This window comes from Poecilia latipinna, unplaced genomic scaffold, assembly GCF_001443285.1.
Source record: "Poecilia latipinna isolate Pla-1442-1.1 unplaced genomic scaffold, P_latipinna-1.0 Scaffold463, whole genome shotgun sequence".
In the NCBI taxonomy this organism is placed as follows: Eukaryota; Metazoa; Chordata; class Actinopteri; order Cyprinodontiformes; family Poeciliidae; genus Poecilia; species Poecilia latipinna.
The window spans coordinates 1-14972 of NW_015113079.1; the positions used below are offsets into that span (position 1 = coordinate 1).

General features: G+C 37.9%; 1 protein-coding gene across 1 annotated transcript; it reads left to right on the plus strand.

Moving 5' to 3' along the window:
- The first annotated feature begins 4744 nt into the window (after positions 1-4744).
- On the plus strand, positions 4745-14887 carry LOC106951541 (ectonucleoside triphosphate diphosphohydrolase 2). The gene is made up of 9 exons (XM_015039154.1): positions 4745-4927; positions 8792-8909; positions 9514-9664; positions 9806-9965; positions 10422-10649; positions 12070-12342; positions 13321-13440; positions 13668-13811; positions 13906-14887. The coding sequence occupies exons 1-9, from the start codon at positions 4754-4756 to the stop codon at positions 14095-14097; spliced, it is 1560 nt and encodes a 519-aa protein (XP_014894640.1). The 5' UTR covers positions 4745-4753; the 3' UTR covers positions 14098-14887.
- The last annotated feature ends 85 nt before the right edge of the window (positions 14888-14972 follow it).

Sequence of the window (14972 nt, forward strand, 5' to 3'; positions counted from 1 at the left end):
ACACCTTCCATTTCCACACAGGTGTATACAAGTTTTTTTATCTATTCTAAACTGGTGGTGTATACGTGCAGGCAGATGACTCCTGAGTATGCTTAATTCACTTTTAGTAGAGAAAACCATAAATGTTTTCTAACACCTCAGTTGATAGGGAAGGTCACTTCAAAGGGGAGGGAAAGAGTGAGGGGCCTGCAGGGGTCTGGGGCCGACAAATGCACGTTGTAAAACTTAACAAGGTGTGAACACCCTGTTTGTGCCCTGGGTCTTCAGGAAAGCTTGGAGAATTTTCAGTGCCTTGAAGAACACTGCAAAAAGTGCATGTTGTCTTTGGCCTAATTTGCACCGCACCAATCAGGACTGAAGGTGTTTAAGAGTCAGATTTCAGCCAATCTGCATACAGAGGGCCAGTTTACATCAGTATGTCAAGGCTGGTTTCTACATAATGTAAGAGCTTATCCCCGAAATTGAACTTTTCTTAATTTTAATATTGTTGTTATTGTTCTCTTTTTCTAACATAAACTTGTTAAACTGTCTTTATTGCACTCTAATGTGTTGTATTTATATTGCTTGTATCTGGAGGGACTACTCATGAAAACTAGCCTCTGTGGCTAACTCTGGCATATTATGTGCATTGTTCCTTCTTAAATTACAAAAAACTATCATAATTTATATTTTCATTCATCAAAGAATACAGTTACAATGCAACAATAACAATACCTTGGCAACATTGCAAAAATGTTAATGTAAATGCAACTTTAAGAAACAGGTCAGGCCTCACTTTTTTTCTAATTTCCTGTTTAACAGAAAAGCAAATATCATGTGAAAAGCAGAAATAAGTGACAAAAGCAAAACAGTAGTGAGATAATGGCCTATTGAGAAAGAGCAATGCTTATAAAGAGAGTTAAAGTTATTGAAATCAGAAAGGCTTAATTTCAAAAGGAATTCTTCTTGTCTCTCTATAGCAGTATGTCTAACATAGCAGCAGTAGATCATTTCTTTAAGATGTTTAAAGTTCTCATTCAGTGATTCTTGGTTTCTTTTTACACAGTAGAAAATGAAATAATCAGTTGGTCAATTCTTTTAGAGAAATTGCATGGCTGACATACAGGAAGGCATCAATAGCAAAACAGGAAGTGGAAAAAGTGCTTGAGTTGACATATCCATAAAATGGGAAACATTCTAATCGTCACAGTTTCATTTCAGAGATTGCCATGGTGACTGTTTTTCAGGGGAACATCTCATTGGTTGAAAATTCAGGGTATTAAATGCTTTTTACCCACTTATAAGTACAGTTCAAAAAATTTAATATGATGGAAAAAGTAAACTTTTTGTCTTATTTCAGAAAGTAAATGTCATTTATTCTTTACACAGAGTGAAATATTTCAAGTAATTTTGATTAATTTAGATTATAGAGAATGAAAACACACAATTTAGTGTCTATCATTTTTTATTGAGCTTATTATATAAGCTCAATAAAACAAAAATGTTTGGCTTCTGGAGAGTATGTTCCTCCGTATGAATTTTGCATCAATGTGACACGGCATGGAGGCAATCAACCTCAGGTTCTGTGGTGGTGAAATGGAAGCCCAGCTTGCTTTGATAGGTCATCTGCCTTGTTGTGTTTGGTGTCTCTCACCTACATGGATTTAACCCCATAGACTCCCTATGAGGTTAAAGGTCAGGGGAGTTTGTTGACCAATAAGGTACAGTAACAATGTACAATGATTAATGGACCAGCTTTCAGTACCCTTCTCGGTGTGGGTTGGCACCAAGTCCTGATGGAAATCAAACCAGCTGGTCATTGGAGGGAAGCAGGAAGTGTTCTGAGACTTCCTGCTAGAAGCTGCACTGACTGTGGAGTTCAGAAAACCCAGTGGACCAGAACCAACAGAGGACATGGCAACCCAAACCATCACTGACTAAAAAATGTCACATTGGATTTCAAGCTAAATTGCTGAAAAACTTAAACCATTCAAAATGAGAATTTGTTCTGAGATTGTAAGCCATCCAGTTGAAAAGCTTTAACAATTTTCCTGTCATAATAGTGAACAATAGTATCTCCTCTAACTTTTACAATCCTCTGAACCAGAAATGTGGGTTACACAATAATACTGAGAAATACCTTAGTACATCACTTATTCCTGAAACTGAACATGGAACATTAGTCACCATGGAATACCATCAGCTGCTCATCTTAGGATGTGTACTCTTTGATTCTGTCCAAACAGTAGTGTTGTAATGCAAAACCGTCTTCAGACTTAAAGAATATATCATGTCCCATAGTTTTGTGTTTTGCACTGACTCCAGCCTCAGTTCCTTGAGAGGTTGTGTGTTTGAGTCTCTGAATCTGAAGAGTGAGAGGACGCAGTGGGCAGGCAGGTGAAGTCCTGAGGATGCTGTGGACAACGTGGAGGTGGCTCGATGTGAAGTGGTTCTTTCCTGAGAGGTTTGTAGATGGAAGATCTTGGCTTGAGTGCAAAGAAAGCAGAGATAAGTTCAACTCAAGAAAAGAATTCACTGGAAGGATGAAACCAGGATGCTAGAGGCTACCATGAAGGCTATCAGGATGTCAGAGATTGTGATGAAGTTTCATCATTTCTAAAGAATTTTATCCTGCAGCTCCTTATAATCTCAGTAGCTGGATGAGGGAACCAGCTGCAGGTGGGCAGGCTTCACAGTGTCCGGACAGCCCTCTGCAGAGATCCTCTCTGGAAGTGAGATTCATCCTCAAACCGAAACTCACTCACAAACTGTTCTGATACAGTTCATTGGTTGCGAAGCTTTTCTAAATTCTTGAATGAATTTTACTGGACAGTTCTTGCTAGGCTGTGGTTAAAGGTCCATAATGTTCCAATTTTCTGAGACACTGAATTGTGGAGTTTCATTATCTGTAATCCATAAACATCAAATTACAGAATGTAAAGGCTCAAAATATTTCAATATGTAATTACTATGTATAATTTTCTATATGAGTTCCACTTTCTACACTGGGTGAATAAATATAGTGAAATTTTTCCTGATACTCAAATTATTTGAGCTGTTTGTGGGTAATTTTCAAGTTTAAGCTAGGAAACAAATAGAGGATGCCCATTTCTATTGGAATCTGTTTTGATGGTGTTTGGATTCAGGTGTTCACAGATTTACTATCTTGGGCTGCTGGTGCCAGTGAAAATATCTTGTAATAATTAGTACTGGCTGCTTTTCAGTCACGTTGTTATTATATATGCAATGATTTTGTCATCGCTGCGATTTCTTGGTTCCCTGTTTTGCCGAGAAAGAAAGCAGTCTTGTTGCTTTGTATTCTTTTTTTTTCCTACATGCAGAAGTCTAGAAAGTCGTCTTGGATTCTCTTGGCCTCCTTTATGTCCAACAAATGAGATGTACTGTCAGCTTCAGGTACAATAGGAGAGTTTATTTTAGTTTTAGATACATGTAATGAATTAGAAGAGATGAATGACATGCTGACATTCTTATAGATTTTTTTTTACAGTGTGGAACCGTTTAGGGGGAGGAGCAAGCGTTTGGAAAACAAACATCAGGCGGTTAGTTGGGCAGCTTCAGCTTGGACACTTCTGATTTATCTTTGTAGAATTATGTTGCTGACCTCTTAACCACTCTGCCATTTGTGTAATAACCCCCCCGCCCCCCTCCTGCCCTCCCCACCCAACCAAAGTTCTGTTCAGGCAATCACCAGTGCCACCTAGACACTTACAGCTCACAGGCTGCCAGGTTGGATGCTGAAAGCAATGCTAAAACTTTTCAGGTCTGCAAATAAATGGCTGGCTAACTTATTTATACAAAGAGTGAAAGTTGGCTAAAACAGTTATAAAGTATAGTGTTTTTATATTGTTCAGCCCTCCAATATATTTTACCTTGTGGGGATGAAAATTGCAATTCACTCAGTGAATTAGGCCTCAGAGCTTTTCTTGGATATTAATTTTAAGAAGATTTTACTGATATTTCAAACTCTTAACATGCTCAGCCCTCCCTGTTTATCAGACAGGCTTCATCCTACAGCTCGGTTTCTGTCTTCTTCTCCTGTTGGTGCCTAGACTAAGAACTACCACATACAGTGAATCCTAAAAGTATTCACAGTACTTCACTATGTCCACATTGTGTTACAGTTTTTATTCCAAATATCCCAGTATGACAGTTTTTACAATTTCTGTAAATTTATAAAAAATAAAAATAAAAAAAACAAGTAATCACATTGACTTAAGCATTTTTCTTATTTTGCTCCTCAATTATTGAGCAGCTTTAATGAAAACATGAAAATTTGCCTAAACGTTAGGGCAGATGTAAGCATGTAATTACACAGTCATTCAGCTCCGACAACTACCAGTGGTGCAACTGCACATTATTCAGGTGGATGCGAAAACATAAATCGGTGCCCCCCCCCCCCCCCCCGACGGAAGGAACTTCAGGGTGAAAGTCCAACGCTCAACCCCATTACTGTTGATTACTGAACAACTAAACAGACTTGGTTTGGTGTACCTCAAACAGCACCATGTTGGACGTCAAAACTAAATCCTGCTCTAAACTGTCTCAGAAAGCAGGATTTCCTCACGGTGCCCACAGCTTTTCTTAACATCTAGCCATTTCTTCTGAAAATAAATCTTTTTGGTCTTTCGGGGAAAGCAGTGATGACTAGTCAATCGCATGTATACAACCTGGTTGAGAGAGCAGGTTTGTGGGTGGAAAGAGGAAGCGCAATGTTTCGCAGTGCAAAGAATGTGTCAAAAAGCCACAGAATTGAATGTGCACAGATAGTTTATGCTGCAGAGCCGTGAGCCACACGCTGCAGGGTTCAGCTATGAGTCTCTATCGCGCCCAAATTATTGGCGCTGCTGTGCTGGTGATTCTGGCAATAATTGGGATTTTTCTGGTGGTCCTTCCAGCAAAAGAGGTGACGATGCCTGCAGATAACATGGTGGGTTTCCTTTCAGTATTATTGCTTAATCTCTATTGCAACTGTTATTTTAAACCTGTGTTCTAGTATTATTTACAAGAGGGGTTAAATAAGTGAAGAGTATTTATTTAAGCCTCGTAACGTCTCAGTTAGTTGCAAATGTTTTTATATCTAGGTGTCTCTTTGAATTGTGTTAATCCTCGCTGGCTCCTTCTTCTGCTGTTTCTTTGTTGTTTACAACAACAAACTGTTAATTTCAGCTTTTTTCATTTCCTATGTGCCCTCTGTGTTTCAGTTGTGTTTCCTTCTCCTTTTCTTGGAACTCAGCTTTGTTACTTTCTTTCTCCTCTTCCCAGATGTTTTCCATTGCCTCATTTTCTCAGCTGTCCCCACTCACCTGTGATTAGCTCTTCTGGTTCCTTTGCCACTTCCACTTTTCTCTCAGTATTTCAGCTCTTTGAACTGTGTTAATCCTCATTGGCTCCTTCTTCTGCTGTTTCTTTGCCAAGCACCATGTAAGTTTCCTTGTTGACTTAGTAAATCAAGCCAAAATGTCAAGACAATTAGTGAAGTCAGTCACCTAACACCTTGGATCATTGTCTTAACTTGGAGACAACTAGCTTCTAATTAGTATGTGTTACTGGGACGTTATGTAATGAACCAAGGCAGTGTAGTACAGAGATGTGAAAGAGAAGGAAACTAATGGCACACATAACTTGAATTTTCATTAGTAATGGTTTACTGGGAGGTAAGAGTAAATTTGCTGCCGTTACAGACACAGGTTCATCATTCTGTAGGAAGATCATTCGGTCTCTGTTAGCCTTCATCAGGTTTTCTTCCATGTCGTTCATGGAAGAACATGGATAAACTCAGGGATTATTTAGTCATTTACTAAACTCTAACCACTTGCATAGTGTAGACCAGTCACCAGATCTCTCTGTAGGGTGTGGTGCTCAGTGTTAGCTTTGCACTACAACTGAGTTTTTTTCCATGTATGGCACAAAGTTTCATTTTGCCAATTTTCCATGAAGGCTACATGTGAAGTGAACAATTTACAGTAGTTATGGCAACAGATTTTACCACCTGAGCTGAACATCTCTGCAGCTCTTCCATAGTTACCATGCGCCTCTTGGAGCCTTCTCTTGCCCAGCCTGTCGCCTTAGATCAAAGATGTCAACTCCAGACCTGGAGGGCTGCTGTCTGGCTCCTTTTAGATCTGCCTTTGCTTCAGCCTGATTGAATTTTGCGAGGGTTTTGTAGAACTGGACTGAATGCTCAGAAAGGTTTTGAGCCTTCTGATTCGTTTGTTGAACCTGGGATGGGAACCTGGTTTAGGCGGCCGGCCATGTGTTGAAAGGTTTGCAGCTGTGCTGTACTCTTTCTATGTTTAGATGATGGATTGACCAATTGACCTGTGGGATGTCCATAGCTTAGGTTGTAGTTTTATAATATAATCTGCTTTAAACTTCTCTCACAACTTCTCTGAAATGTCTGCTGGTCTTCAGGATGCTGGTTGTTCAAACCTCTGAGGCTGTCATGCTACATTTATACACACAGTCTATTTAGTTAGATGACAATGGAAGAATATTGGTTTTGCTAGATTTTATTAAACGGTTTTCACTGAAAGAGGATAAATAAACATGCAAACCACACTTTTCAGATTTTTGGTTTTGAAAGAATTTAGAAAGCCATGTGTCTGTTTGCCTATAATTCACTATTATCTACTTTTTTGCACTGATTTATTCATTACAATTTCAACATTTTCTGTTGTAACCTGACAAAGTATGAAAATGATAAAAGTGTGAATATCTTTGCAAGATGCTGTAGATCAAAGGTGTCAAAGTCATTTACATTTTGAGCCAAATCAAGTTCATGAATGTCCTCAAAGGGCCGGTGGTGGCAGAATGTATTAATAAAACTTATTAACAAAACGTCTCTGCATTCGATGAGTATTTCTGAGAATTAAGAACATTTTAGCATTAAAGTAATGTTAAACTACTCTGATGTAATTTAGCGCTATTAGACAAATAAAAACTGATATGATTTGACTGGTAAAATAATATTGAAGCACACAACTGTTATCTTGATCTAGTCCTGGGAGGCCGAATTCGGCCCATGGGTCTTAAGTTTGACACTGTAGATGTTAAACTCATCTATAGTGAGTAAAGGTCAAAAGATCTTCTGCAAGGAAGTTAAAGACAGTTGACAAGAAGCAAAGTCAAACTGAAGCAACTGAGCAACAAACAGTTGCTAACTTTTGCACTCCATTGCTCAGATAATCAGATCTGTATTCTTTTTTTTTTTTTTCCATCTCAGAGACAACTTGTACAAATCAGATTTGTACCTTTACCCCATTTTTACATGTTTAACCCTGGTTATGAACTGAACCCTGACAAAAACTAATTGGTTGGCATTACAAAATGAGTGAGTGAGACAGTTGACTTTTTTTTCCCCCCATGAGGTTCACCATTTTGACCTGCAAGGTCAGTTGAAGACTAACTGAAAAAGCACAACTAACCCACATCCTGCATTACCCCAGTTAGGTGTCAAAAGCTGAGGAGTTTCACAGCATGAATAAAATCTTGTGCTCCAAATCGAGCCCTGTCTAAAACACCACTGTTGGATCAGTTGATTTACCCAAAACTGTTCTCAGGTGTGCGTGTGCACGTGTGTGTTTATGGTTGTTTGTCCTGTGTGCCTCTGTGTGGCCCTGTGATGGACTGGCGACCTGTCCGGGGTGTCCTCTGCCTCACGCCCAGAGACAGCTGGACTCAGGCACCATCCCGTCTGGCAACCTGTGTGGATAAGAGAGTATAGAAAATGGATGGATGAGTTAAATCACTGTAGTAGACGGTACAGAAGCACACACAATTAAGTCTTCTATGAAAATGTTTTTCTTTCTTTTTTTACTTTTTCAAAGCAGAAAGGGAAAATAAATAAATTTATGAAAGAGGTCAAAGTAACAAAACAGACACCAAGTCAATGAACTAACACAAAAGGAATGATGGAACAGAACATTAAACACAACAAAGGAAAAACAACACCTACACTAATTAAGATCAAACCACATTCACTGCCATAATGCCCCTACACTAGCCACAGCGGGTTAGTGTTGGGGTTACCCTACTAGTTGCATTTACTCAGTAGCATATACATTTGTGATAAAAGGAATTCATCCAGGGGTAGTTTTACAGTACCATACTATTTGATTCTTCTAAAGTTGTTATATTGAAGTAATTTCACTATTACCCGAGTATGAGTTTCTGGCTACTTTACTAGCCTCATGTTAATTCACTAAAGGAAGGACAAACTTATTATAACCAAAAATTACCAGACAGACACACCTACAGATGATCTTTGAATTTGTTATTTCATAATAAAATATTGATTTTTTTTTTTTTTACTTTATTATTCAAAAGATTAAAATCGGCAGATACATATATATCTGTGAATGTTAGATCATCAGTTTGTGTTAATCATATCAGATGTTGATATCAGTTACCTGTGTTGCCTTTTTATCAAATACTTTTTGTTCTCTAACTTGGATGGCTAATTTTTTATATAAATATTCTTATGTTGGTGTAAATTAAACTGATGCTACTATTACTCAAATACACATTTTGGTTACCCATGTTGGCCAATAACTCAAATTAAATGTCTACGTGAAACATGTAATATAGTACCGTAAATTAAAGTGCACTGAAAAGACCTTCATGTACAAGATGCTTCACAGAGCAAGATATATATTTAAAATGAATTCAGTGTTTATGAAAGCAAAATAACAATTTATAATAAATTAAATGAACTGATAGCTGACAAAAGACTTTGTTTAGTCTTTGACCTCTTCCTAAACGCTTCTGACACTAAATGCTTTGCCTCTTTCAGTATGGGATTGTACTGGATGCCGGCTCCTCCCACACCTCCATGTTCATCTACAAATGGCCAGCTGACAAGCAAAATGGCACTGGTGTTGTTACCCAGCACAGTGAATGTGATGCAAAAGGTGAGCACATCATGCTGAAACAGCTAGCCAAATCTGACCAACTGAAAGTTTATGATTGGACATAATGTTTGACCACTGCCACTTTTTGTTAAGTACCAACTATACTTTGTCACGTCCTCTCAGTGAGTGCTCGGTAGGTCTTTCTCAGGGTCAATGTCTGCAGACAGAAGCTGGTACTCACTATGAATGTCTTGCATCAACATCATAAAGTCAGAGAACTTGTGTCAAAGCACAAACGATGTATGGAGAGAGGTCTTAGTCCTTGTCGCAGGTTCGAGTCCTGGCCTGATGACCTTTGCCTCATGTCTTGTCCCTCTCTCAGGGGGAAGGAAGAGCCGCTTTCACTTCCATTGTGTCATCAGATCAAAACTATAATTGCATCACTATATGTCTATATAGTGATGCAATGTCTTGTGAAAGACTTGGCTTCCTAAAGGTCCGCTTCAGCTATGGGCACTTTAGTCACTCTCAGTTCTTCTCATTCAAGTTTGTTTCTGATTTCCTTGGAAACCACATCTTGTCCTTTAGAATACAGAAGTGCAAACTTTATGAAGGTCATTCTGAGTTTGTCTCTAAGAACAGCTGGTGTCTTCATCTTGCCCAGGTGGAGGGATATCCAGCTATGCTGGGAAACCAGGTGATGCTGCCAAGAGTTTGGAGGAGTGCATGAATCACGCCCTGAAGGAAATTCCCAAATCTAGACAACATCAGACTCCGCTGTGCCTGGGTGCCACAGCAGGGATGAGGCTCCTCAAGTTAGTCTGTGGTTCCTTAAATACAACTTCTAATTTCTTTCTCCAGTTTGAATCACTCCATTGGCTACATGTTCAAGAGTACATCAAATAGCATTTTTAAAGGTTTCTTATTCTTTCCTTATTACTCCTCATTTTTCACAGAGAGATCAATCAGACAGAATCTGACAAGGTCCTGAAAGAAGTAAGAGACAAACTGAGCTCCTACCCTTTCCAGTTTAAGGAGGCCAAAATCCTGAGTGGGCAAGAAGAGGGTGCCTATGGCTGGGTCACCGTCAACTACTTACTTGAAAAATTCATTAAGGTAACCAGAGTGAATTAATAAATGATGCTGCAGGTAATAAACAATTATTAACCATTTAAAACAACAACAACAAAACCTACCAAATTTCAAAGAGTGTCAGACTGGAAATTTCTAATGCAAAATAAAAAAATCCAGTTCCTTCAGGTGCACCTTCAAAGCTAAGATGAAGTTAGCATAGTGTTAACTTCATCTTAGCATAGTGCTAACTTCATCTTAGTGCAAGTTAGCATAGTGCACTAACTTGCATTATGCTATCATGATTGCTTCAGCTTATTTTTAGTCAATAAATGGAAAAAGGAAGAAATAATTCAATTCAGAGTCATTTTCCTTGGAGCAATATTGTCTTAACATGATCTGTTCTTTGCACTTAATTATTTATAAAACTTAGTTCAGAAACTGACTGTCATCAACTTATGTACTAAGGTTTCTTAATACAATCTTTTCTGCTTTTTTTAGTATGATTTTGTAGGACATTGGCTGAATCCAGGAAGAAACACAATTGGAGCTTTGGATTTAGGTGGAGCTTCCACTCAGATTACATTCGAGACTTCGCAAAACTTGGAGAACCCAGACAATCAGATGAATCTAACCCTTTATGGACAAGCCTACACTTTGTACACACACAGCTTTCTGTGCTACGGTCAAGACCAATTCCTCAAGAGACTCTTGGCTCATCTTATCCAGGTATCACTGTTTAATTTTCCACACCTACAATCCTGGTGAAAATACAGAACACTCTTATTCTAATTGTGTCCATTTATACATATAAGTACATAATGACAATGACCTGGTATTCAAAAGGTTCCAAAAAAAATTTAAACTGACTTTAAGTACAAAATCACAAAACACTCCACCATGGAAGGAGGTCTAAAACAAAGATATTGCCCCAAAAGAATGGTGTGTGAAACACAAAGCACACCTAAAAATGTGTTGGCTTGGAGAGCTACTTTTAGCAGTTTATGAACTGGTGGTTTTCTGTGAAGCCTCATAATACTAACATTGTTTTAAAAGGAAAGGCCCACTTTTTCAGGCAACATCATTGCTTGCAGAAAATACAGCCAAGTCTCAGCTGTCAGACAGATGGTCTCACATGGTCTCAAGAATATTAGAGAGGAAACACAGTGGCTCCTTTCAGATCATGTTTTTGTTCCATGTTGTACACAGGTTCTTTAAGCGTGACATAGTATTCTAGTTTGAAGTCCCCAATCCTCTATTGGAGCCAGTAACAAACCCATAACCATAAAAGTTAAGGCAGAATTTTAGAGCAACTACTACATAGTACAGAACAGGAACTGTACAGGCTGTGGAGATTGTGCAGCAGCTGCAGAGAGCAGAGAAAACCAATTATCCTCCACGATCTGCCAGACTGAGAAATGAGTGCTTTAAAGACAACAGTTATTGTCTTTAAAGCACTGAGTGCTTTTGCATGTTCTGTATGAGGATCATGCTTTAAATCAAAGGCCATGCCCCTTTGGTTCCACAATAAATTCTGCATGGTCTGAAAGCACACTTAGCTTGTCAAAGGGCAAAGTGATGTCTATTGGAGGTTTCATGGCTGCATGTTTAATGCAGAACTGGGATCTGAAAGGACCTGCAGGTCGGGTGGCTGAAAAACAAGTCAAAATCATTGTCCCTTCATTACTGTGCTTAACAGTTTAAAGGAGGTCTAATGTGATGTGCTTGGTATTCAAAGAACTGAGTGCTGTACATTATAGACAAACATTTCCACTTTGGTTTTATCTGTCTGAAAGACATTTGCTTTGGTCCAGGTATCATGAACCTTCAAAGCTAAGATGGCATATTGTTAATTTTCTTCTCTTCTTCTCTCTTTGCAGACCTTCAAAATATGCTGCATATATTTGGTGTTTTTCTAATTGTACACTTATAAACTTTAGTTTGTGAGGCCTGTGCAGTGTGTTGAATCTGAATTTCCCACAAGGAATTGCTTATCCCAGTTTGCTTCACTATTTTATAAGACTACTGTAGCCCAAAAAACAGTTGTAAAAACTGTTGTTAAAAAAAAAAAGAACTGGTAACCAATCTTTAAACATTTTTGGCTGTTCATTTATATTTTATTATATTGATCTTTGTTTTCCCCTTTCAGACTCAAGGTGTGCTGAATCAAGTAATCAACCCCTGCTACCCACCAAAGTTTAATATTTCTATAAATCTTGGGAAAGATGTCTTTGATTCTTTTTGCACAAAGGAATACAAACCAGCCAATTTGGATGCTCAGAGAAATGTAACAGTGGTGGGCTCAGGGAATTATCACCAGTGTGTCAACAACATAACGGAGATCTTCACTTTTAGCAACTGTAACTACTCGATGTGTTCCTTCGACGGAGTGTTTCAGCCCAGAGTGACGGGAAGCTTCATGGTGAGATATAAACAAAAGCAAATATGTTAGTGTTCATCACCAATCTGAAAGTGTTGCTTTTTTTTAGTCTTTACTGCACCTACAAAAATGGACACCTGGACACAGTTTGGTGATTGATGCTTTAAAGACTTAAGTTTAGCATTAGTCTCTGTTCTCATAAATCATTTGTACCCTGAAAAACAGCCAGCAGAATAACACCGTTAGTGGAGTTCTAACTTGATGTGTTATTTGAACACGGGTAGCAACATTTGCAGATAAATTCAAACAACTGTTTCAGTTTGAACAACATTACTAATAACGGAAAAAGAAACTAAGTTTATGATAACAGCCACTTCTTGTTGACTCCTCTGATGATGCTTTTAGAAAATGTCTCCTTCTTAAGCTCAAAACTAGATATCACTATGACCTCAAAATTGTTATTACAAGTTTAACATAATTTCACTTGTGGCATAATTAAATCACTGAACAAAGAGTAAAGCTGCAGCCTCTTTTATTTATGTATGTATAAACTAATTTCTTAATTGGTTCTTAGAAATTAACAATTTCAGCACATCTTTTGGTGAAGGCCTGTGGTTTTACTTCACTGTCATGTGGCAAAAAAAAAATGTATAACCAGAATATGCACATCTGACAAACCAAATCATCAGCATTCATTAAATGACTAACAAGAACATTAACAACCACAATCAGTCTTACATTATTTCAGTTTGACATAAAAATCACCTTGTTGGAGTCCATTAGATATAGAAAAGAATCAGATCCCTCGCCTCCACACCATCTAAAGTCTGTTCCTTTTTCTGCTTAAGTTCTGTTGCTCATGGTTACTTTTATTGTTCTCATTTTCTCTGTTTTTCTCTTTTCCCTTATTATTTTTGCACAGCCTTTTTGTCCATTTTGGGTATTTTTGAGCAGGCTTTAGATGATAAATGGTTTGATTAGATGAGGTTCTTGTTGTCACACCGTATTGTTTCTCCACAGGCATTCTCAGCTTTCTACCACACACAGAAATACATCAAAGATATCACCAACATAGCCCTCACATCTCCTAGTCATGCAGTGGAAGCAGCCAAGCTCATCTGCAATATGACCATCACTGAGGTACTGTGTACTGATCATCTTAGGCTACAACTAAGTAACAAACCACTCAGGTCCTCTGGTTTATGACTTTTTATTTTTGTGTTTTTATGATGTGAAGTACTTTGAACTGAGTTGTTGCTGAAATGTGCTGTACAAATAAATGTGATTGATTGATTGATTGATTGATTGATTGATTGATTGATTGATTGATTGATTGAAACTAAAACCTCTTGTATTTCTATTTACAGCTTCTTCACAAGGCAAATTTGACAGAGAAAAACATGAAATACATGAAGAATCTCTGCTCCATGTCTAATTTTGTCCAAGTCCTCTTAACCAAGGGGTACCATTTTGATAACACTTCATTTCCTCACGTTTCTTTTGAGCAAAATGTAAGAAGTAAACAGAATAAACAGCATGGTGGTTTTTATTTGCTGTAACACTCTGCTCTGATTTCACTGAGACTCAAATGTTGTGTCTCTACAGGCAGCAGGAGCTTCTGTTGGATGGGCTTTGGGATACATGCTGAAAGTGAGCAATGAAATGCCTGCAGAGAGTCTTAGCGTGATGAAGGCCCTCCCCTCAGGGCCTTGGAAGGGCATCATTGTCATCTTTATTGCATTTGTTTTGTTTGTGCTAGGATATTGCTTGATAATCTACAGAAATAGAAATGATTAGAAGATACAGTATTCCACATGCAAAATTAGAAACTTGAGAAACAATATTAAGAGCCAAGGAAATTCTAATTTTTTATTTTGGTTGATGTTTGTAAAATTCAACTGATCCATGTGAATGATTTATTTCTATAATTATATTAGATATAGTTCACAACATTGTATGTGCTGCTATGGAAACATATTTGCTCCATACAGCTATGTTTGCTGAACAACTCCAAAACCTTTTCTATTGTTTTTTTTTTTTTTTAGTTCCATGATTTACAGTAAGTGATTCAGATATGATGTTCTTTTTTCTGAAATACTATTAGCTTTATGCTAGAGATAACACATCGTAGAGAGTTCCACTCTAGTCTCTTGAGTTTACTGAATAATTTCCCAGAAGTTGTGGGGATCATCAAGATGTTATTTTAGAATTATGAGACAGGTGTGTGTGTGTGTGTGTGTGTGTGTGTTTGGGGCTTGACAACAAACTAAAATGTATTTTCTAGTCGAGTCTTTAAAATTAATGACATCCTACCCTTTCTTACCCTACACCCCATGTTATGCCAAGTTCCATATAAAGTCTGTCCAAATCAATCTGTTCAATGTGGTTTTAGGCTTGATTAAAATCAGGAGCAGATTTGATTATATTAGTTAAATGTTTTTCTTTTTTATGGTAATAGTTACTTTGCGAACCTAGAACATGTTTACATGAATACATTAATCCATTAATTCCAATGATTAATGGAATTGTATTTTTACAAATGATATGCAGCATTGCATTAACATCTGAAATAAAACGAACATAGAGAGAAAAACACGTCTTTGCCTGTTTCCTTGTCTGCTTTAGGGGCGCTAATATGCCACGAATGAGGTCTGCATGGTCCACTAGTGTGC

Coding starts and splice junctions, on each gene's coding strand:
- LOC106951541 (XM_015039154.1), top strand. CDS start 4,754: ATGTGCACAGATAGTTTATGCTGCAGAGCCGTGAGCCACACGCTGCAG. Junction 4,928..8,791: donor CGATGCCTGCAGATAACATG/GTGGGTTTCCTT, acceptor TGCCTCTTTCAG/TATGGGATTGTACTGGATGC. Junction 9,966..10,421: donor TACTTGAAAAATTCATTAAG/GTAACCAGAGTG, acceptor TGCTTTTTTTAG/TATGATTTTGTAGGACATTG.